General features: G+C 42.1%; 1 protein-coding gene across 2 annotated transcripts in view; it reads left to right on the forward strand.

Moving 5' to 3' along the window:
- Positions 1 to 24,928, forward strand: part of LOC139012573 (serine/threonine-protein phosphatase 2A 56 kDa regulatory subunit epsilon isoform) — a 113,551-nt gene that overhangs the window by 44,202 nt on the left and 44,421 nt on the right. For both annotated transcript variants that reach the window (XM_070418701.1, XM_070418709.1), the window contains exons 2-3: positions 10,351 to 10,452; positions 18,961 to 19,053. In XM_070418701.1, the coding sequence (XP_070274802.1) occupies positions 10,351 to 10,452; positions 18,961 to 19,053 (195 nt within the window). The remainder of the gene's footprint in view (positions 1 to 10,350; positions 10,453 to 18,960; positions 19,054 to 24,928) is intronic.

Genomic DNA, 24,928 nt, shown 5'->3' on the forward strand with positions numbered 1-24,928 from the left:
GAGGCCTGGAGCATGAAAATTCATGCACTGGAGTGGGGTCCCTCAGCCCGGCCTGCCCCCTCTCACAGTCTGGGAGCCCTCAGGGGCGGGAGGCGATCCGACAATCAGGGGAAGGCGACGCCCCATCACACCTCTGCTGCTGCCACTGCTGGCAGCACAAGCCTCGGCCGGCCCTGGTTACCTGAGCCTTGGGAGGCCCTGGGTGGCTGGGCAGCCGCCATCAGAGGCTTGCCTGTGCCTCGGGCTGGCCCTGGGGGGCTGAGGGGACTGGGGGTCTCTGGAGGCAGGCATTTGGAGCGGCCGGGCACGCCTGGAGGCGTGCCGGGCCTTGCTGTGCCTGCTGCCCCGGCGGGGCTGAGGGGACTGGGCACCGCCATCTTGTGGCTGTGGGCGCCACCATCTTTGAGGGCGTAGCAGTCATTTAGCATATTCCCTCCTTATTGGCTATGGGCCTGCCATCTTTGAGGGCGGGGCAGTAAATTAGCATATTCCCTCCTTATTGGCTGTGGGCGCTGCACTGTTTGAGGGTGGGACAGTCAATTAGCATATTTCCTCCTTATTGGACGTGGGCACTGCCATCTTTGTGATGGTGTGAGGGTCAATTAGCATATTCCTGCTTTATTAGATAGGATAGGATAGGCCCGGTACACGAAATTCGTGCATGGGTAGAGTCCCTAGGCCTGGCCGGCAATCAGGGCCAATTGGGGCCTTTCGGCTGCTGGCCGGGGCCTTCCTTCTTTCCATGCTGCCAACTGGTGGTCAGCGCACATCATATGGAGTGGTCGAACTGCCAGTAGGTTGAACTCTCCGTCAGCTTTTTCTTTCTTCTCTTCTCTAAAATTCGATACCTTGCACAAGTTGCACAGATCACTGAACCAAGTTATTTATTTGTATTTATATTTTTAAATTTATTTATTTATTTATTTTTATCTTTTAAAAAATATATTTCATTGATTTTTTACAGAGAGGAAGGGAGAGAGAGAGTTAGAAACATCGATGAGAGAGGAACATCGATCAGCCGCCTTCTGCACATCTCCTACTGGGGATGTGCCCGCAACCCAGGTACATGCCCTTGACCGGAATCGAACCTGGGACCTTTCAGTCCGCAGGCCAACGCTCTATCCACTGAGCCAAACCGGTTTTGGCTTATTTATTTATTTTTAAAATATATATATATTTTATTGATTTTTCCACAGAGAGGAAGGGAGAGGGACAGAGAGTCAGAAACATTAATGAGAGAGAAACATCCATCAGCTGCCCCCCGCACACTCCCCACTGGGGATGTACCCGCAACCAAGGTACATGCCCTTGACCGGAACCGAACCTGGGACCCCTCAGTCCACAGGCCGATGCTCTATCCACTTAGCCAAACTGGTCAGGGCTTAATTTATTTTTTGATTGATTTCAGAAGAAGGGAGAGGGAGAGAGGGATAGAAACATCAAGGATGAGAGAGAATCATGGATCGGTTGCCTCCTGCATACCCCCTGTTGGGGATGGAGCCCACAACCTGGGCATGTGGCCTGACTAGGAATCAAGCCATGATCTCCTGGTTTATGGGTCAACACTTAACCACTGAGCCACACTGGCTGGGCCACACTTTTATTTTGTGAATATTTATTGGATGCTTGGTATATGCTAGGAAAACAAATGTGAATATGACATTGAATATTTCTGATTAGTGGGGAGAGAAAAACAAATATGTAAACAACTAATTAGTATAGCACATGGTGGGCACTGTCAGAGAGTTTATGTGTCCAGGAATACAGAGGAACAGAAGTTTCTATCTCTTTTTTAAAAAATATATATTTTATTGATTTTTTTTTTTTACAGAGAGGAAGGGAGAGGGATAGAGAGTTAGAAACTCGATGAGAGAAACATCGATCAGCTGCCTCCTGCACACTTCCTACTGGGTATGTGCTCACAACCAAGGTACATGCCCTTGACCGGAGTCGAACCTGGGACCCTTCAGTCCGCAGGCTGATGCTCTATCCACTGAGCCAAACCGGTTAGAGCAAGTTTCTATCTCTTTATCCAGATTTTGACTATACAAAAGCCTGTTTTAAATTTTTTTTTTTTTTTTTTTATGAAATAGATTCTTTTTTTTCTTTTTTTTTTTTTTTATTTTTTTTCTTTTTTTTTATTTTTCGCTTAAAGTATTACAAAGGGTATTACATAAGTGTCCTTTCCCCCCCCCCCCCCCCGCCCTTGACAAACCCCTACCTTCCCTTACCCCCCAGTGTCTTATGTCCATTAGTTATGCTTATATGCATGCATACAAGTCCTTCGGTTGATCTCTTACTCCCCTCCCTCCTGCCCCCCAACTCTCTCTGGCCTTCCCACTGCAGTTTGACAATCAGTTTGAGGCAGCTCTGCCTCTGTATCTATTATTGTTCAAAAGTTTGTAATGGTCTTTATTATCCATGAATGAGTGAGATCATGTGGTATTTTTCCTTCATTGACTGGCTTGTTTCACTTAGCATTATGCTCTCCAGTTCCATCCATGATGTTGCAAATGGTAGGAGTTCCTTCTTTTTAACAGCAGCATAGTATTCCATCGTGTAGATGTACCACAGTTTTCTAATCCATTCATCTACTGATGGGCACTTAGGCTGTTTCCAGATCCTAGCTATGGTGAATTGTGCTGCTATGAACATCTGGTTACATATATCCTTTCTGATAGGTGTTTCTGGTTTCTTGGGATATATTCCTAGTAGTGGGATCACAGGGTCAAATGGGAGTTCCATTTCCAATTTTTTGAGGAACCTCCATACTGCCTTCCATAGTGGCTGCACCAGTCTGCATTCCCACCAGCAGTGCACAAGTGTTCCTTTTTCTCCACATCCTCTCCAGCACTTGTCGTTTGTTGATTTGTTGATGATGGCCATTCTGACAGGTGTGAGATGGTACCTCATTGTTGTTTTGATTTGCATCTCTCGGGTGATTAGTGACTTTGAGCATGTTTTCATATGCCTCTTGGCTTTCTGAATGTCCTCTTTTGAAAGGTGTCTATTTAGATCCTTTGCCCATTTTTTGATTGGATTGTTTATCTTCTTTTTGTTAAGTTGTATGAGTTCCCTATAAATTTTGGAGATTAAGCCCTTATCAGATATGACGTTGGCAAATATGTTTTCCCAAGAGGTGGGTTTTCTTGTTGTTTTGTTGATGGTTTCTTTTGCTGTGCAGAAGCTTTTTATTTTGATGTAGTCCCATTTGTTCAGTTTCTCTTTAGTTTCAACTGCCCTAGGAGCTGTATCAGTGAAGAAATTGTTTTGGCATAAGTCTGAGATTTTGTTGCCTTTGTATTCTTCTAGAATTTTTATGGTTTCCTGTCGTACATTTAAGTCCTTTATCCATTTTGAGTTTATTCTTGTATATGGTGTAAGTTGGTGGTCTAGTTTCATTTTCTTGCATATATCTATCCAATTTTCCCAACACCATTTATTGAAGAGACTATCTTGGCTCCATTGTATGTTCATGCCTCCTTTGTCAAAAATTAATTGAGCATATTGGTTCGGGCTAATTTCTGGACTCTCTATTCTATTCCACTGGTCTATATGTCTGTTCTTGTGCCAGTACCAGGCAGTTTTGAGAACAGTGGCTTTGTAATACAGTTTGATATCTGGCATTGAGATCCCACCTACTTTGTTCTTTCTCAGGATCGCTGCAGCTATTCGGGGTCTTTTTTTATTCCAGATGAATTTTTGGAGAGTTCGTTCTAGATCTTTGAAGAAGGCCATTGGTATTTTAATGGGAAGTGCGTTGAATGTATAGATTGCTTTGGGTAGTATGGACATTTTAATGATGTTGATTCTACCAATCCAAGAACATGGTATGTTCTTCCATCTGTTTATGTCTTCCTCTATCTCTTTTTTCAACGTCCTGTAGTTTTCTGAGTAGAGGTCTTTAACCTCTTTAGTTAAGTTTATTCCTAGGTATCTTAATTTTTTTGGTGCGATGGTAAATGGGATTGTTTTTCTAATCTCTCTTTCTGAAAGTTCACTATTGGTGTATAGAAATGCCTCAGATTTCTTGGGGTTAATTTTGTATCCTGCTACATTGCCAAATTCATGTATTAAGTCTAGTAGCTTTTTGATGGAGTCTCTAGGGTTTTGTATGTATAATATCATGTCATCTGCAAATAAGGACAGTTTTACTTCCTCTTTTCCAATTTGGATGCCTTTTATTTCTTCTTCTTGCCTAATTGCAATGGCTAATACTTCCAGTACTATGTTGAACAGGAGTGGTGAGAGTGGGCATCCTTGTCTTGTTCCTGTTCTTAGGGGAAATGGTGTTAGTTTTTGTCCATTGAGTATGATGTTGGCTGTGGGCTTGTCATATATGGCTTTTATTATGTTGAGGTATGATCCTTCTATTCCCACCTTTCTGAGAGTTTTTATCAAAAATGGGTGTTGGATTTTGTCAAATGCTTTTTCTGCATCAATTGATATGACCATGTGGTTTTTTTCTTTCAATTTGTTTATGTGATGTATCACATTTATTGATTTACGGATGTTGTACCATCCTTGCATCTCTGGGATAAATCCTACTTGGTCATGGTGTATGATCCTTCTGATGTACTGCTGGATCCGATTTGCTAAGATTTTGTTGAGGATTTTGGCATCTATGTTCATGAGGGATATTGGCCTGTAATTCTCTTTCATTGTGATGTCTTTACCTGGTTTTGGTATTAGGGTGATGCTGGCTTCATAGAATGAGCTTGGAAGTGTTCCTTCCTCTTGAATTTTTTGTAGTAGTCTGAGGAGGGTAGGTTTTAGTTCTTCCTTGAATGTTTGGTAGAACTCCCCTGTGAAGCCGTCTGGCCCTGGGCTTTTGTTTGCTGGAAGCTTTCTGATGACTGCTTCAATTTCTTCCATAGTTATTGGCCTATTGAGGTTTTTAGATTCTTCCTGATTGAGTTTTGGAATGTTGTATTTTTCTAGGAATTTGTCCATTTCCTCCAGGTTGTCTAGTTTGTTGGAGTAGAGTTGCCCGTAGTATTGTTTAACAATCATTTGTATTTCTGTGGGGTCTGTTGTTATTTCGCCTCTACCATTTCTGATTTGGTTTATTTGGGACCTTTCTCTTTGCTTCTTGGTGAGCCTGGCGAGGGGTTTGTCAATCTTGTTTATCCTTTCAAAGAACCAGCTCTTGGTTTCATTGATTTTCTGTATTGTTTTTTTGGTCTCTATGTCATTGATTTCTGCTCTAATCTTTATTATCTCCTTCCTTCTGCTCACTCTGGGCTTTTCTTGTTGCTCTCTTTCTAATTCTTTGAGTTGTAGAGTTAGATGATTAACTACCATTTTTTCTTGTTTTTTGAGATAGGCCTGTAGAGCTATAAACTTCCCTCTCAGGACTGCTTTCATTGTGTCCCAGAGGTTTTGGATTGTTGTGTTTTCATTGTCATTAGTGTCCAGGATGTTTTTAATTTCTTCTTTGATGTCATCGGTAACCCAATCAATATTTAATAACATGCTATTCAGCTTCCAAGTGTTTGAGTATTTTGGGTTGTTTTTATTGTAGTTTATTTCTAACATTATGCCATCGTGGTCTGAGAAGATGCTTTTTATGATCTCAATCTTCTTGAATTTGTGGAGACTTTGCTTGTGACCCAATATGTGGTCTATTTTTGAATATGTCCCATGAGCACCTGAGAGGAATGTATATTCCGCAGCTGTGGGGTGTAGAGTTCTGAAGATGTCAATTAAGTCCATCTGATCTAGTGAGTCATTTAGGATTGCTGTTTCTTTGCTGATTGTTTGTCTAGCGGATTTATCCAGTGATGTCAGTGGTGTATTAAAGTCCCCTACTATGATTGTGTTATTGTCGATATCTCCCCTGATATCTTCCAGAAGTTTTCTTATGTATGTGGGTGCTCCTGCATTGGGTGCATATATGTTTACCAGGGTTATATCTTCTTGTTGTATTGATCCCTTTAGTATTATGAAGTGGCCTTCCTTATCTCTGGTTATGGCCTTCACTTTGAGATGTATTTTGTCAGATATAAGTATTGCTACCCCAGCTTTCTTTTCCTTTCCATTTGCGTGAAAGATATTTTTCCATCCCTTCACTTTCAGTCTGTGTGAGTCCTTTCCAATGAGGTGGGTCTCTTGTAGACAGCAGATGTATGGGTCATGTTTTTTTATCCATTCAGCCACTCGATGTCTTTTATTTGGAGCATTTAGTCCATTTACATTTAAAGTTATTATTGAAAGGTACTTGTTTGTAGCCATTTCTTTTTTTGTGTGTGTGTGTGGCTGATTTCTTTCTGAGCTTGATATTTCTTCTTTTACACCAGTCCCTTTAGCATTTCTTGCATGGCTGGCTTGGTGGTGATAAACTCCCTTAGCCCTTTTTTGTCTGTGAAGCTTCTTATTTCCCCTTCAATTTTGAATGATAGCCTTGCTGGATAGAGTATTCTTGGATTCAGTCCTTTGCTTTGCATCACTTTGTAGATTTCCGTCCATTCTTTTCTGGCCTGATGTGTTTCTGTTGAGAAATCATTTGATAATCGAATGGGAGATCCCTTGTATGTTACTTTCCGCCTCTCTCTTGCAGCCTGTAAGATTCTCTCTTTATCCTGAACATTTGCCATGGTAATTATGATGTGTCTTGGTGTGGGTCTTTTCGGGTTCACCTTGTTTGGGACTCTCTGGGCTTGTGTGACTTTTTTCTTCCCCACCTCAGGGAAGTTTTCTGATATTATTTCTTCGAATAGGTTTTCTAATCCATGTTCATCTTTCTGTTGTTCTGGCACCCCTATTATTCGTATGTTGCTTCGTTTCATGTTGTCCCAAAGTTCCCTTAGGCTCTCCTCCTGTCTTTTAATTTTTTTCTCCATTTGCAGTACAGTTTGAGTGTGTTTTGCTTCCTTGTCTTCTAATTCACTGATTCGGTCCTCCGCTTCTCCCAGTCTACTGTTGATACTTTCAATGGTGTTTTTTATTGCAGCTAAGTCGCTCTTCATTTCTTCTTGGGACTTACTTAAGTTGTTGATTTTTTCATCTGTTTCTTCTAGCTTCTTGCATACGTAGTTGAGTTTTTCATCTGTTTCTTCTTGCTTCTTGAACATCCGGTGCATGTACTCTAGGAACCTTATTCTGAATTCTTTTTCCGTCATGTTGCATATCTCTGTCTCACTTAGCTGCTTTTCTGGCGAGTCCTCCTTTTCTTTCCTTTGGGGGTTTCTTTGTCTACCCATGTTTGATCTCACTGACATTACTTGTTGTTGAATCGTTCAGTGGCCGGACCCTGGGTGGCAGTGGCTGCTCCCTGGGTGGCAGTGGCTCCTCGGTCTGTGGTTGCTCCTTGGGCGGTTGTGGTAGCAGCGGCTCCTCTGTTGATAGCAGAGCCTCTGATGGGTGCTGTTCACAGTTGTGGTGGCTCTTCTGGCTGGTGGAGGGTGGCTTCAGACTCAGCAACTGTTCCCCAGGCAGAGCGTGTGGTGATCAGGAAGCCGCTGTTGCTTGAATCTTTGGGGTAAGTCTAACCTTTCCGTGGAGGGGTGCAGGTCTCCCCTTGGCTCTTGCAGTCGCGCTGTTTGCGAATCGTTGCCTCCGGGTCAGTAGCCGATCTCTAGATGCCGGTGAACGCTGCCTGAGATGGCGCGGTCTCGCCGCTGCGCTGGCGCCCAGGGGGAGGTTTCAGCCTCAATCTCTAACCATCCGCATTTTTTAGGAGTTTTCTGTCTTTCCTGGCTGCAGACTGTCTCTCAGCTGAACCTCCCCAGCTTGATCGGGCCGATTGTTACCCGTTTCAGCTGCTCGCCCCTATCTGGTCCGGGACAAAGCACCAACACGTCTGTCTAAGCCTCCGCCATTTTCTCTCCCTCATGAAATAGCTTTTTTTTTTTTTTTTTTTTACTTATATGGTTTACTTTCATATCTCAGGAGAGGAAGAAAACTTGTTACAAATATAGTAAATATAAATGATTTAATTAGAATGAAAACTCAATGCAGTTTTTGAAATATGTATATAGTTTAATGAAGACTTGAAAGCAAATTATTAAAAGACTTTTGTCCTTGTGATTGCAGTATGACTGATTGAAGAGAAGTCAAAGGTTGATGTCATGAAAACTCATTAGTTTCTTTGTATATTTAATTTCTAATAATCATTGGAAGGGACAGAAGTGAAACAGTAGCACTGTGCATACTGTCATTAGCCATAGCAAAAACATCCTAATATACTCCTTTTCAGTAATCTAAACTAAATTCCAGCAAAAGATGTGGTCTACCTACTCTTCTAGAATGCAGTGGTGGAGCTTAACAATTTGGGTTCGGTTGTAACTTCTGGTTACTAACTGCAACCTGAGATCTTAACAACACTTGCTTTATCAATGGTAAATTGGGGGTAATAATAATAATATGCAATTTTTAGCGTTGCTAAACCCAATAGCAACTGCTTTATGTTCATCTTATTCTCAGAGCAGCATTTGCTGCTGTTGATTTATTTCTTAGGACATTCTTTCTTAGCTCCCGAGACCCCCAAACTTTATTTCTTTTCTTCAACCTTCTACCCCTTTCATTTGTCTTTCTTGGCTGTTCTTTTTCTATCTGATTTCTAAATGTTGGGTGCCTGAGGACCTTTTACTTCTCTACTCCATTCCAAGGTGTCCCATTAGTCCCATGGTTGTAAATATCATGTATATGCTGATGTGTTCTTTTGTCTCCAGTCCTGACCTGTTCAGCTCTGAATTTATGTGATTAAATCCAGATATTCACATATTGCTTGTTCCTAGATATTGCTTGTTCCTGCAACACATTCCTAACTGAATCTCTGGGTCTTCCCACCAAAACAAGCAAACAAAGAAACCCTTTCTCTTTCCGACCTCTCTCTATCTTGGGTAAATGGCCTTAAATCTATGACTCATACTTGATTCTTTCTTCTCCTCCACCCAATATATCCAAATCAGCAGTATGTATATTGAATCAATTTATTTCTGTCTGTCTTCTCTGTCACCATCCTAGTCCAAACCATCATCATCTCTTACTATGTTCACAGGGCTTCGGACTTGTTTTCTTCCTGTCTATTCTATACATAGCTACCAGAGTCATTTTTCTATAAAGCAAAAATCAACTCATGTCATGTCTATGATTAAGATCCTCTGGTGGCTTCCTATGGCACTTAAAATAAAATCGAATCTCCTTTGCATGGCTTATACACCTGGGCTTAGTTTCCATAGCTAAGAAATTGGGAATCTGACTTGCACTAGAATGTAAGCTCCAAGGAGGCACAGATTTTTATCTGCGTTGCTCACTGTTATTTTCCTAGTGCCTAGAACCGTGTGCACATACACAATGAACACTTAATAAATACTTGTTGAATGAATAAACACATTTAAGTGATATGGGCCCCCCAAAGCCTTTCTTCTTCCCTATTTCAGATCAGCATATTAAAGCTTAGTATTTTCTGCATGTATAGAAAAGTCCAACAGAGGCTTCTGGTGCAGTATCTCCTTGCTGTTCCTTCATTGCTTTCTAATCATATAACTCTCCCTCTCCCCCATTTTCTTCCCTGTTTTATTCTTCAGATCTGAGGATATGTTTAGAGATACTTAGGATACTTAGGAGATGATAGGTAAGTACGTCAAGAAAAAGAATAGAAATTGAAAAGGAACTCTGAGAATAGTAGCAATAGCATTTAAAAATAAGCATTTTACTGTAGAAATCTTGGAATATATACAAAAATAATAGAATAGTATAATGAATCTTCACCTTGTCATCACCCAGTTAAAACAGTTACCAACTCATGGCCATTCTTTGAGCAACTAGCATTTAATTTGGAAATTGCCTGTGCCTGGTTTATAGAGGTTTGTATCTTATCCCGGGCTTGTTATTCTTTTGTAAACCAACAGAACAGATTAGGTCTGATTTTAAGCCTATTAGAAGAGTTCTGACCTATCTTCTCTGATGTATTTTTTGTGAATGCCTGAAATTTCTCCATTAATTCAACTGTCAATTTGAAAATTGTGAATAAGCCTGAGAAGGGAAATGCATGAAGCCCATTAACAGTTATTTATATCTTAGTGTAAATTGGTTAATTAGAAGCCTGTTGACTGGTAAGTAACCAAAAGCAGGCTTTGATGGAAGGTATACTGTCATAGGGACCTGCGGTGGGAAAGACATAAGGACAGGGAGTACTGTTCAAGGGGGTAGAAGGTGCTGCTTTGCAGCCTGCAGGCTTTGCCTAGAGGTGGTCCTGACCTCGAAGCCTATAGAAAGAGACCCTCGTTCCAGTTTGGTGATACTCCTGTTATCTGTTGTCTGTGTTTCTTTTGGCTGGCTGCAAGATCTGTGTAGGGCTGCCTGGGAGGTGCTTCCCAGCTAACTCTGCTGCCTGTTTATTTTTAGGTATCTTGCAATATATTCAGAACTCTCCCTCCTAGTGACAGCAATGAATTTGATCCAGAAGAAGACGAACCCACACTTGAGGCATCGTGGCCACACTTACAGGTACTTTTAACTACCATTTGTTATAAAAGAAAGATTCATTAACTTATTAGCTGATTAGCATGGGCATTTCTTGAGAGTCGTTAGTCACTTAAATCAAATTAGGGAACATAATTGGGAAGCCAGAGAATGTCTTTTATCTTTCTTATTTTTGATAATTAGGATGCAAAATAATAAAATAATAAGTTTCAGTACAATGCTTTAGTGTGGGCCCTCCCACGTTGCAAGTCCAACAGGCAGTTCTTGCTCTTTTATTAGAGTTTCTGTGTGAACTGCCTGCTGGAAGCTCAAGCAAGAACAGAACTGTTTTCACATTGATATTAGTTAGATGTGATTAGGTCACAGAGTACACATCTCATTTTGAGCAGTGGGTAGCCTGGGGACTTGTATGCCTGTCTTCATGATAACCACAAATGTGTTTCTTTAGCCTGCAAGGGCAAAAGAAAATTGCAGTAGCTATATCAGAGTGTTGGAAGGAGGAGCAATAGCTGAGGCAACGCTTGTGTGATGGCCAGTTTTCCAATCACACTCATATATCAGGACAGATCAGGGCCATCCCTGCATCTCCTTTCCAAGTACTAGGCCCATCTGTGTTATATTTACTTATTCATACTGGTCATTTCCCATCCTCCTTTCCTGGCTGCCTTCTGTAGAACAACATTTCTCAAAAGAATAGAACAAGGAAATTTAATGTAAGGAACCCCAAAGTCATCTTCACTGAGTCAGACTGTCCTCAGAGGTTGGGTCCTCAGAGGCTTGTCCTCAGAGAACTAACAAGGAGGGAAAGGATGGAAGAGGAAGGATATTATCTTGTACATCTTTACCTCACTGCATCTTTGTGGCTGTGCTCGTGGTTACTGGTTGACTTTCTGAAATGCAGAATCTATTTATCTATCTGTATATAAAAGCCTAAGCGACCTTTACGACTGGTTGCTATGATGCGCACTGACTACCAGGGGGAAGATGCTTAACTCAGAAGCTGCCCCCTGGTGGTCAGTGCTCTCCCACAGCCAACCTCCCCTGGCTGTCCAACCTCCTGTGGTCCCTCTTCTCGACTGGCTGGCCCCGATCATCCCCAATGGGGACTAGGTGAGATGGCCTCCATGGCCCCGATTGCTGGCCAGGCCGAGGGAACCCACCCGTGCATGAATTCATGCACCAGGCCTCTAGTATATATAAAAGGCTAATATGTTAAGTGTCCCTCTGCCCATCTGACTGGTTGCTGTGACACACACTGACGACCAGGGGGAAGACGCTCAACGCAGGAGCTGCTATGATGCACATTGGCCATTTACAGAGAAATGACAGTACGGACCTTGCGCACTTAGGGGCAACCAGGCAGGCAGGCAGGTGAGTGATTAGGAGGCAGTGGTCCAGGATTGTGAGAGGGATGTCCCGGATTGGAGAGGGTGCAGGCTGGGCTGAGGGTACCCCCTCCCTATGCACAAATTTCATGCACTGGGTCTCTAGTCTACACTAATAAAAGAGAAACATGGTAATTAGCGTACAACTGCTACCCTTCCCATTGGCTAATCTGCATATCCTTATGCAAATTAACTGTCAGCCAAGATGGCGGCCGGCAGCCATGCACTGAAGCGAACAGGGAGGCTTGCTTGCTCCAGTGAGTGTGGACTCCAACGTTCCCCACCTCACTTGCCGGCCTCTCAGCTGCAACTCTAAGCAACTATGTTGCAAATATAGAAGCTAAACAAAACCCCAGAAACCTGTGTTAGTCAGCCAGGCTTCAGCCAGCCGGACCTCAACATTGTATCAAATACAGAAGGAAAAACAAAGGCCAGAATCTGCCTTTCAGCAGCCGAGGCCTCAGAGCTAAAGCTGGCCCTGAATAAAAAAGAAAAAGAAAAAAAGGAGCGGTTGGGAGCTTCAGTCAACCCACCAGCCTGGAAACAGCCCTCAGCCCCTCACCCAGACTGGCCAGGCACCCCAGTGGGGACCCCCACCCTGATCCAGGACACCCTTCAGGGCAAACCAGCTGGCCCCCACCCATCCACCAGGCCTCTATTCTATATAGTAAAAGGGTAATATGCCTCCCAGCACCGGGATCAGCGGAGCCGCGAGGCCTCCCGGCACCGGGATCAGCGTGACAGGGGGCAGCGCCCAAACCCCCTGATCGCCCTGCAGCTCTGTGTGTGACAGGGGGCGGGGCCACAACCTCCCTATCTGCCCTGCTCTGTTCGTGACAGGGGAAGGCATCCCAACCCCCTGATCAGCCCTGCTCTGTGCCTGATAGGGGGAGCTCCCCAATCCCCATGATCGCCCTGCGGCTTTGTGTGTGACAGGGTGTGGCACCCCAACCCCCAACCCCCCCCCCCCCCCCCCCCCCCCCACGGGCCATGCTCTGTGTGTGACAGAGTAGAGCCATAACCTCTCCATCGGCCCTGCCCAGAGTGTGACAGTGGCAGCGCCCAAACCCCTGATCAGCCCTGCTCTTTGGGTGATAGAGGGCGGCGCCCCAACCCCCCTCCACGGGCCTTGTTCTGTGTGTAATGGGGTAGAACCATAACCTCCCCATTGGCCCTGCCCTGAGTGTGACAAGGTGCAGCTCCCCAACCCCCTGATCCGCCCTGCTCTGTGTGTGACAGGGGGCGGTGCCCCAACTCCCCTATCAGCCCTACTCTGTGCATGACAGGGTGGAGCTCCTCAACCCCCTGATGGGCCCTGCTCTGTGCGTGACATGGGGGAGCTCCCCAAACCCCTTATTGACCCTGCTCTGTGTGTGACAGGGTACGGAGCCCCAACCCCCCTGATGGGCCCTGCTCTGTGAGTAACAGGGGGCAGTGCCCCAACCACCTGATCGGCCCTGCTCTGTGAGTGACAGGGGGCAGCGCCCCAACCCCCTGATCGGCCCTGCTCTGTGTGTGACGGGGTGGCGCCGCAACCTCCCCATCGACCCTGCCTTGAGTGTGACGGGGCGGTGCCCCAACCCCCAATCGACCCTACCCTGAGCGTGACTGAGGGTGGCATCGCAACCTCCCGATCCGCCCTGCTCTGTGCATGACAGGGGGCGGCGCCCCAACTCCCCAATCAGCCCTGCTCTGAGCCTGACCAGAGGCTGCACCTAGGGATTGGGCGTGCCCTCTGCCACCCGGGAGCAGGCCTAAGCCAGCAGGTTGTTATCTCCCGAGGGGTCCCAGACTGTGAGAGGGCACAGGCCGGGCTGGGGGACCCCCCTGCCCCCCTGAGTACACAAATTTTTGTGCACCGGGCCTCTAGTATATATATAAAAGGCTAAGTTGACTCGCGCATGTGTGATACATATAAAGCTCTCACTGGTGCCAATAGCACGCACGTGTTTCGATCTGTCATTGTTGATCGTGAATTTGGTTGACACTTCTATTATAGAGAAAGGACGAATAGCGATATAAAATATTTCTTCTAATTAATTTCCTTTCAATGTGCACAAGTCCGTGCACCAGGCCACTAGTTTTGACATAAATTTGCAGCATTCCCTGTCTTGCTTTGACAACTGAAGGTTGCTACAGATATACATGTATGCTATTTCCTAGTTGTAGAGCGTTTTCAGGGGCTCTGCTCTCAACTCTTATCTAGGCATATTATACATATATGTTTATCCTACTAGTGCCAAGATTGAGTAACTTAAAATGCTGTCATTGATTTACTATCTTAGATGCCTGGTGTTTTTTTTTTTTAAGTGCCAGACATGCTATATACATTCTAAGAAATTTGCAAAAACTATTAGTGCTTTTCACGTGACAAAAATCCAAAAAAGAATTACTCTTTTGAATGGGTGGACTCCTTGTCATGTCTTATTCTTAACTAGAGGCCCGGTGCACAAATTTTGGGGTCCTTCAGCCCGGCCTGCACCCTCTCCAAACCAGGAATACGCCTCGCAATCCGGGACTGCTGGCTCCTAACCACTTGCCTGCCTACCTGCCTAATCGCCTCTGCCTGCCTATCTGATCACCCCTAACCGCCTCTTCCTGCTGGCCTGATCGCCCCCTTAAGTGCTTCCCTGCTGCCGGATCGCCCCCTAACTGCTCCGCTACTGGCCTGATCAGCCCCTAGCTGCTCCCTTGCTGGCCTGATCTCCCCTAACTGCACCCCCCTGCTGGCCTGATCGCCCCTAACTGCCTCTGCCTCGGCCCCTGTCACCGTGGCTTTGTCCAGAAGATGTCCGGTCTAATTAGCATATTACCTTTTTATTAGTATAGATGTGTGGCAGCAGTTTATAGAATTGCATTGTAGTCTGGAAAAAATTTAAAAAGAAAACAAAAAAACATCATCTCCAGAAAGTTCCACATCTTATGGTATAAGAGACAGGAAAAGAGCTGTCTTTAAAGATTCAACTTGTTTCTCTCAAATATATGTTTCTCTCTCTCTCTCTGTCTCTCTCCCTTGCACTCTCTCTAAAAAAATTAGTGGAAAAATATCCTTGGGTGAGGATTAACAAAACCAATCAACCCACCAACAAACAAAAAGACTATGATTTTACAGGACTTCCATTTACAAGTAAGGGATTGTTTTTAATGCTTTTCACCTGAGACTGAAAAACAGGAATACTGAAGTCTTTTTATTTATGTTCCTTAGTGAATTCTTTTATGTGACCTTGAAAACCAATTGATCCTTCCCAAGTCCCCAGTCTTTTCCTTTAGAAAGGCAAGAGAGATTTTTGATTGAAGTAAAACCTGTCTCTTAAGTCCATAGAACACTTATGCTTATTAATAAATGTGTTTCAGGTGTTTTCACCAAACTGTTTGAAACCATACCTGCTTTCAAGGGACTGGAGGGGAGAGAGCACTTTGTCAATTCCGGTGGAAAGCCAGGCAGTCCAGTCTGGAAGACAAGAATCTCTCCACTCTGTGGGAGTCAAGAGAGAGATGAAACCCCTTGAATGGGTTACTTGAAAAAGCCTTCCATTCTATTTGTAAAACTACGATTTCAAAGATTAGTATATTGAGAAAAGAATGGTTTTAGGAGATGTTGGGACTCAGGTGTTAGTTACTACGACTAGGAGGACAACATGTACAACTGGACAGTCTTCTTCAGATCATTGGGAAAGGAGATTTTCTGAAATCAGAGAGTTTCAATGACAAAGACATCCTATCTAATAAAGGGGGAATATGCTAATTGACCCTCATGCTATTGCAAAGATGGCGGTGCCCACAACCAATAAGGAGGGAATATGCTAGTTGACTGCCCCGCTCTCAAAGATGGCGGTGCCCACAGCCACAAGATGGTGGGGCCCAGTCCCCTCAGCCCCACCGGGGCGGCAGATGTGTGGCAAGGCTGCCCAGCCACCCAGGGCCAGCCTGAGGCACAGGCAAGCCTCGGATGGCGACTGCCCAGACTCCCAGGGCTGGCCCAAGGCACAGGCAAGCCTTGGATGTTGGCTGCCCAGCCACCCAGGGATGCCCAAGACTCAGGTAACCAGGGCTGGCCAAGGCTTGCGCTGCCAGCACTGGCAGCAGCAGAGATGTGATGGGGGCATTGCCTTCACCTGATCGCTGGGTTGCCTCGGCCCTTGAGGCTCCTGGACTGTGAGAGGGGGTAGGTCGGGCTGAGAGACCCCCCCCTCTAGTGCATGAATTTTCATGCACGGGGCTCTAGTCTATAATAATAAAAGTGTAATATGCTAATTAGACCGGATGTTCTTCCAGATGAAGCCGGGGCTGCGAGGGAAGCCTGGATCCTGGGTGCCAGAGGGAAGCTGGTGCTGGCAGCCGGGGAAAAGGAAGGCCTACTCTTGCACGAATTTCGTACATTGAAATTTGGCCTCTAGTAGATTTTGGCCTCTAGTGGTTTTATAAAGAAGTAAAATTTTAATGGAATCTAGTGTTAAATTAGTGTCTGAAGTTAGAAGGTTACTATATGATACGTTTGGGTTAGTGGTATCTGCAGGCCCTTAGGCGGGGACCTGAAACCTGATTTTCAGTGGCCTAAACTAGTGGCCATCAAAACTAGTTTTATAATAATACTCCATTACTTGCTCTTTTCACTGTGTTGCTATTTCTACTAATAGCTGTAAAGTGATGGTGGTTGAAATAGTTTGTTGCCTCAGCACAAATCAAGGCAGTTGTGTCAAACTGGCCTAGAAGTCTTATTCTTCACTGCCACGTACTTGCAATAAAAAAAAAACAACAGCAATTTCAACTAAGAATATCCTTGAAATGAATATTATAATGATGACCTTTGTTCAATAAGAAACTGATTATGTGAAGTCTCTTCTGCTTAATAAGGGATTTAAAAAAAATCAAGTGTAGCCCTAGCCAGTTTGGCTTAGTCGATAGAGCATCGGCCTGCTGATCAAAGGGTCCCGTGTCTGATTCCAGTCAAGGGCAAGTACCTTGGTTGCAGGCTCCTCCCAGGCCCGGGCCCTCAGGGTGCATTCAGGAGGCAGTCAATCAATGTGTTTCTCTCACATCGATATTTTTCTCTGTCTTTCCCTCTCTTTTCCACTCTTTCTAAAGATCAATGGAAAAATATCTTCGGGTGAGGATTAAAAAAAAAAATCCAGTGGAACGTGGCAGGTGTGGATTGATCCATGAACTAGGAGGTCACAGTTTGATTTCCGGTCAGGCTCATGCCCGGGTTGTGGGTTCGATCCCCAGTGTAGGGCGTCAGGAGGCAGCCAGTAGATGATTCTCATCATTAATGATTCTAGCTCCCTCTCTCTCTCCCTTCCTCTCTGAAATCAATAAAAATATACTAAAAAAATAAAAATAAAATGTAAATAAATTATCTATCTTATTTAGAAAATGTGAAATATTCATCCCCCTCCACCCAAAAAGAATGTCCTTGAAGAAGCAACAAAATTATTAATTTTATTAAATCTTGACCTTTGAATACACATGTAAAAAAATATTCTTCATGAAGAAATGGAAAGCATGCACAAAGCATATCTGCTGCTTACCGAAGTGCGAAGGGGTCTTTTGCGGAAGCACTTATGTGATTGCTTTGAGCTGCGAGCCAAGCTGTTTTTTCATGAAATGTCGTTTTTACCTGAAGGAATACCTGACAGTCTAGGATTATTCCTGCTTGAGTATTTGGTGGATATTTTTTCTAAAATGGACAAAGAAAACAATTTTTGCCACTAATACAGAGCAGTCAAACAAAATTTAGAATTAAAATTTGAGAGACTTGTATCTGTCTTGTATGTGTCACCTTGAACTTTACAGGTTCCAAAAGCTTAGACTTTTTTGATAAAATTGGAGATATTAAGGAATGTGACTAGTGAAATGTGTCAACATTTGAAGTTTCACATAACACAGTGAACCAGTGTTTTCCAGTTGGCCAGTAAATGATATTAGGAAACCACACATGGATAAAGATCCATTCAAAGTGTAAGACAGACTATTGGAATTTAGTGTAACAGAGTATGAAGCATTCACTGGTAAGGTTTCACATTCTGCATTGCAAATCATCTTTAAGAAACGACTGTTTGTCGAGTTGTAGTGTGGTTTCAAAGAAAAATATCCCAATTATATGAAAAGACTGAAAATATGATATGGGCTAGATCTGTGTGAAGCCTGATTTTCTTTATCTACTTAAATCCAAACAGATTGAATACTGAAGCAGATAAGACAACTATAGTTGTCTTCTAACATGCCTCTAAAGAGATTTGCAAAAGTAAAAAGCAGTGCCTCTCTTCTCAATGATATTTTGGAAAATAAAGTTATTTTTACAAAATATATGATTTATGTTAACACGTAATATATTTTATTTGTTTTAAAATGAAATAAATACATATTTAAAATGTTTTTGTTTTTATTTCTAATTATACAATAATCTAAATATTCTATATTACATATAAACAAAAGCTTTTTGGGGTCTTTCATCATTTTTAACTGTAAAGTGAGACTAAAAAGTTTGAAAGTGTTGTTTTAGGCAACGGTGACAGTGGTGATATAAGTTAGTTCCTGTGTAGAGAAATGAACTTGCCTAGGGCTACACAGTTAGTAAGGAACAGAGCTGGGCTTACAATCCAATGTCTGTCTGTCTCTTAAAAGTTTTTGTTTTAATATACTGTTGTGTACTATACTAGGATCTTGTGTATACTTCAGCATAAACAATGATCTATTGTTTATCAGAACAGTTATTAAGGTTGACTATTCAGATGAGAATGTTCTTACTCTTTGCATATGAGAATATTCTGCCATTCTATGTTGCTTAGAGGAGTGTAAATTGCCACAAACTTTCTGAAAGGAAATATTTCAGTGACTATTGAAAATTCTGGAATGTTTTATATTTCCTAATTTTTAACATAACAGCAACTGTGAGCCACAATGAAAGGTTAGCTAGCATAACTAGTCCATTTATATTAAAACCCAATTTTCTAAGCCCAGTCATGTTTTCTTTTACAGATTTTTTAAAAAGTTAAAGTATAGCTGATATATAATGTTATATTAGTTTCAGATGTATATCATAGCGAATCAACATTTAAGACCTGTCAGTTTTAGTGTTGCAGGCTTTACATGGTTTTTGGTACTATTCTCAATGTATTATAATTTGAATTTAATTGTGTTGTTGCAGCTTGTATATGAATTTTTCATACGATTTTTGGAAAGCCAAGAATTCCAACCCAGCATTGCCAAAAAATACATAGATCAGAAATTTGTATTACAGGTAAGCAAATTCTTGTGGTTGTATATATTTGTTATTCATTTGATAATATTTTACCTCATTTCTCTTAATGTTTTCAACATCTAGCAAAGGCAGTTATATCACCTTGTAAACAAATGTATATACAGGGTGGGGCAAAAGTAGATCAGTTCTTTATGTGGAAAATAATTAATAAATAATAATACAAGAATACATAATAATACAAGAATAAACTTTCGCATACTCAACTGTAAACCTACGTTTGCCCTACCCTGTCTACATAAGTTAGTTTCCATTAATACCCATTCAAAGATAGATAATAACTATCTCTTCAATTTATTGTGCTGGAAATTAATTACATTTTAATAGAAAGGAATGCTAATTCCTAAATCCTTTCAGTTTTCTTTCCTAAAATTTAGTTATAAAGGAATTTTATTTTTGTAGCCCTAGTTTGCTTGAAAACTATAAGGAGTCTTAAGGAACTACTGCACAGATCTGATAAAACTGAGTAGACATGGTTCGTAACCTTTAATAAACAATCAAAGTCAGAGTATTGGTGAGTTTTCACAGCTAGGAAATGGCACAGCTCAACACTTTAAAATTTCCTTGAAGGCATTAACTCCCAGCTATCTGTTTGGAACTTATCAGAATATGTATTTTTCCTGATTTGTCATTTTACATTTTATATCATAGATAACATCTTCCTTTTTACCTGGGACTTGGGTACTTTTGTGGCACTGAGTGTTTAGTCAACATCTCCTTTTTCTTGTTGACATTCATCTATAAAAGTGGGTAATTTAGCCAGCTGGTATATGGTTCCTTTCCAAGTGATACATGGACACCTCATGTAGAAAAGAACAAATATCTATTTCCAAGGGAGCCAAGTGTCTCAGTGAGAACTTCAAGTTTAAACCACTAATTTGGCAGGAAATTGACCTTCTCTATGTCTTACCTGGAAAAAGTTTGGTAATCTTCATGATAACCTCATTCTCTCCCCCTAATTGAATGAATACATTTAGAATTCTAGATTTATTAGGTTGAGTCATAGCTGATATTTTGACTGTTTTTGACATTCAAAACACAGCAGTTTCTTGTGGTTCAGTCTAGTAGAATGCCAGAAGCAGGCTAGTTCCAAGGAGCCGAGGGTCATGGAACTTCCTGTACATCCTCAGTAATGTGGCTGAGTGGAATTAAACCCAAATTCAGCTGTCAGCTAAGAGATGGACAGGAATGCCTGTGCCTTGCCTGGTTCATTAGCACCTGTACCCCCCTTTCCCTCTGGTTACGTGGGCAAATCATTGAACTATACTGCACATTTAGGATGCATTGATACCACACTGGGGAATCATGTCTCACACCTTAACATGGAGGCTTTGGAAAATTGAGGTTTGAGATGTACGTAGAGGTAGGTAAGTAGGTGTATAAATGGATCACTGGGTAAATGGGTAGACTGACCCAAATTCTTATACCAAGAAGGCAAAATGCATATCAGATAAAATGAACACAGGACATAACAAGTCTGTGTTTGTATTGGAAAGCCCTTGCATTTATATCGCACTGTATAGTCTCAGAGCACCTTTACTTGCTTTGACTAATTTGATTTGCACAACAATCTAGAATAGACGTGGTTAAGTTTTATGCCCATTTTATAGACGAGTGAACTGAGGTCTAGAAAGATCAAGTTTTCCCAAGCATATCTTCTGTTCTGTTTTTCTGCCTAATGTGCCATGATGCCTCCTTGTGATTCCAAACCTCACAGTAACTTGGAATGACTTCAAGGCAGGAGTATCCCTCGCTTCTCGACACTAATGAAATAACTAGGTTCTCTTATACTTTTGGTAAATTAAACTGCCTGAGAGGATCAGATAATGATTTCACAGTAAAGCCTCTGTTTAGTTGACATGGAAACAGTAAATTCTACAATCGTCCTATGAAGCCAGTGCTTTCTTTCTTTCTTTTCTTTTTTTTTTAAGTATGTTTTTATTGATTTCAGAACAGAAGGGAGACAAAAAGAGAGAGAAATATCAATGATGAGAGAGAATCATCTATCGGCTGCCTCCTGCATGCCCCCTGCTGGGGATCAAGCCTAAAACTCAGGCATGTGGCCTGACAGGGAATCAAACCATGACCTCCTGGTTCATGGGTCAACGCTCAACCACTGAGCCACACAGGCTGAGCGCCAGTGCTTTCTTTACATGAAAAGGATGCTGGTCCAACTCAGTGTGCTCTCCATGGTCTATGGTTACTGACAGTAATGAAGCTCAGTGAGATGAGACCAGCAGAGAAACCCAGACTGGGAAAGGATGTTTTGGGTTGTCTATTCTAGTTCTTGTACCAGTCTTCTTTGAAATTCTGATCAGGGGTAGACCTCAGTTTACCCCTTTTCAGTTAGGAGAGGCCACATACACAGGCAGCCTGTCCCATTTTTTTGATGGAGAAATTTTTTTATGTTGAACCTCCCTATACCTGGTACCCTTTGGCCTTATTTCCCAGAATAGTCTCTCAGTATATCACTGGCCCAGCCATAGGTGTGAGGCACAGTTTTTGTGTTTAGCCGTGGCTCTTTTTCTCTAAATGCAGTTGGAGCTTAGATACTTGCAGGCTCATTTATGGTAACCTGGTATCCAGATGTCAAACAGTGGGAGGTAGACTAGCTTGCCTGAAGGAAGCCTTGGCTACCCACTTCATTCAGTTGTAGCCAGACTTCTTCCCTCCAAGAAAACATAAGTTCCAGTTTTCATGGGGAATTTTCAGATAGTTCTGATATCCTGATCAGGAAGAACTCAGCCCATCTGATTTCTGTATCTCGCCTAGTAGCTGTCGGTGTGTGCTCTCTGCTCTAGCCCGAGTCCTTACTTCATCAACCATGTCTCATTTGTCAGTTTTTGAAGTCTTCAACATGTGTCCGTTTGTCTTCAAGGGTGACATCTGTGCCCTGAGCCTGGTCAGTCCAGCCCAGCATAGAGTTAGGCTCTCCATTCCTTTGGAGGCTAGATTTCTTAAGAAGAAGTCTCACAGGCTCTCTCCCTGTTGCATAACAGCCTTATTTACATTAGGCTTGTGGTTTTAACTGACTTCTAATTTAGCTCTATGCATGTTGTTGTAAAGTAATGGTTTCCCTTGTTTTCTCATTCATTTTTTGTGTGTGTGTGTGTGTGTGTGTGTGTGTGTTTTAATCTAGGTGTAGGATCTGACATATATTCCTGTAGAATATCATTTTTCATCAGCCTTTTGAAGTCTTTCTGGATCTTGAATCTGTCATCCACCTTATTCATTAGTCTTCGATCTTAATCTCATCTGTGACCTTCTTAAGTATGCTGGCTATTGGCCTTACCAAAGTCATTGATTAAAATTGCTAAACTAGCTCAGACTGAGGATAGGGGCCTGTGGCATGCCTTTAGCAACTTCCCTTTACTGTAGAGCAGATTCATTCATCAGCAATCTTTAAATTACATCCTTGAACCAGTCAAGAATTTACTCTAATGCCACATCCTTCCTGTGTTTTAAAATTCTGTTCATGCCCTGGGCGATGTGTGCTCAGTGGTTAGAGTGCCAGTCCAAACTGGCGAGGTTGTGAGTTCGATTCCCAGTCAAAGCCACTTACAGCAGTTGTGGGTTTGCTCCCCTTCCCTGGTTGGGGCGTGTGTGGGAGGCAACCAGTCAATGTCTGTTTCTCTCTGTCAATCTGTCCCTCCCTCCCTCCCTCCCTCCCTTCTTCCCTCCCTCTCTCCCTCCCCGCCTCCCAATCTCTTTGAAAAGCAATGGAAAAAAATGTCCTCAGGTGAGGATTAACCAAAAAATATTCTGTTCAAAGTATAGAAACTTTGTCAGATGCTATAGTAAAGGCCAGAATGTTGTGGTTACAGCCTTCCCCTCATCTGTGGGCCTTGGAACTTGATCATAAAAAGGAATGCCATTCATCTGCCTTGAGACACTAGTGAACTTCTGGGCTTATTGCTGTGTACTGGTAAAGTTGCTTTAAGTACTTACAAACAATGGGATTGATCGTCTGTCCTCAAGTCTTGCCAAAGACAAGAAATAAATTATAAATAATGAAGTCCATCCATTTATACTTTACTTTTTCAGGCCCTGCCTCATTTTTTACAGCTCTTGCTTTCTTTACATTTCTTCTTCTGGATCTCTTAATAAACTCAATCTTTAGACCAGGTCTCACCCCAGTTCCCAAATCAGTCATAAAAGGGATGGTTGGAGTTTTGGCAGGTTCAGTGGCACCAATGAGTAGTACTTGAATATAATCACATGACTAGCCAGTGTGTTAACTGTCATGTTGGGCATAAGCCCTGGATGCCAGTTAGCTGCCATTTTTTCAGAATACCCTATTCATTCATGTTGGTAACCTATAAAGCTGGTCTCCTGTTCCTTTTCCTACTGCTGATGACTTACCTTGGATCTCAGCACCTTCAAGGAGTAGGGCCTCAATTCCCTGCCTGCTGCTTCTGAGCTGGGAAGTTTGGTCCTGACTTGGGACCTGCTGGAAGTGGATGGGTCTTTAGGAGCTTGAGGCATTATTATTAGTGAGATTCCACCCTGTGGTAACATTTACCTTGTTTCTTTTCTTTGATCAGATTTCTTATTCTCAAAGACCTCAAAAAGAATTTGGTGGTCTTAATATATCACTTAAAAAAAAATGTTTTTATTGATTTTAGAGAGAGAAAGGGAGAGGAAGACAGAGACAGAAACATCTATTTGAGAGGAACATCGATTAGCTGCCTCCTGCACACCCCCTACTGGGGATCAAGCCCAAAACCCAGGCATGTGCCCTGACCAGAAATTGAACCAGTGACCTCTTGGTGCATGGGTTGATGCTCAGTCCACTGAGTCACACTGGTTGGGCTCAACATATCACTTTTTAAGTGTTAGACTTAATTTATTCTAGCCATGAGATTTAAACTTCTTTTCCATAGCAGCTAACTTTTTCTTTACAACCTATTCTGACTCTCATTCCCCTGTCAGTAAAGACAAAAGCAAAGTAAGAATTGAGCTATTTTAACACAATGTAGTGGAAAAAAAGTTTGGAAGCTCTGGATTTGAATCCTGACTTCCCTGTGAACTCTTAAGTATATTTTAGGAGATGAGAATATGAGCTGAGGGGTAAGAAGAAACTCCTTTCAAACCCTGGCTTTTCTGCCTATTTGTAATGTGACTTTAAACAAGTTTATTTACTTAATGTCCAAGGTTGAGTTTCCTCATTTGTGGCATGGGGATAACAGGATACATGAGTCATTGTTAAGTAAAATAGGGAAACACCCCCAAACCGGCAGCTGTTAATGTTTAATTCAGTTGGCATGATACAAAGATCGGATCCCTACCTTCAATCTTAAACAGGAACTGAAAACTTAGGCAGATTATTGATTATTCTGAGCTTCAGTGTTTTCTTCTGTAAAATGGCAATAACAGCCGCCTCTTATAAGCTACAACAAGTAGGCTTGTTACGATGATAAAATGATATGATGTGTAAAAATGTCTGCTGATATCATGCATGGTGCATAGTAGTTTCCCATTAACTATTAATTTCTCTTTTCACACTATCCTCATATTATCTGCCCATAATAGTAGGATATCTTTTTTTAAAATTCTGATATTTAAAAAAAAATCTCCAGCTTTTGAAACAAAATTTAAAGATTTATATGAAACAATAAAATTTTGCAAAGAAATGTAACATATTCCTAGAAGGAAAGCTTTCCATCATAAAGATATTTATAGAATCTCCAAATAATTTATACATTAGTGCAATTCTAATTAAATTTTCACTAGTTTCTTTATTTGAAAAATTTAAATGAAATTTTTATGAAATAACAGTTTTTGAAAAAGAAAATGAATGATATTTGCTATTAAAATATACTGTAAAGGTAAACATTCATTTTGAATTGTGGTATGG

This window comes from Myotis yumanensis, unplaced genomic scaffold (genome assembly GCF_028538775.1).
Source record: "Myotis yumanensis isolate MYYU_CA2020_CCGP unplaced genomic scaffold, mMyoYum1.0.hap1 SCAF_1, whole genome shotgun sequence".
Classification (NCBI taxonomy): Eukaryota; Metazoa; Chordata; class Mammalia; order Chiroptera; family Vespertilionidae; genus Myotis; species Myotis yumanensis.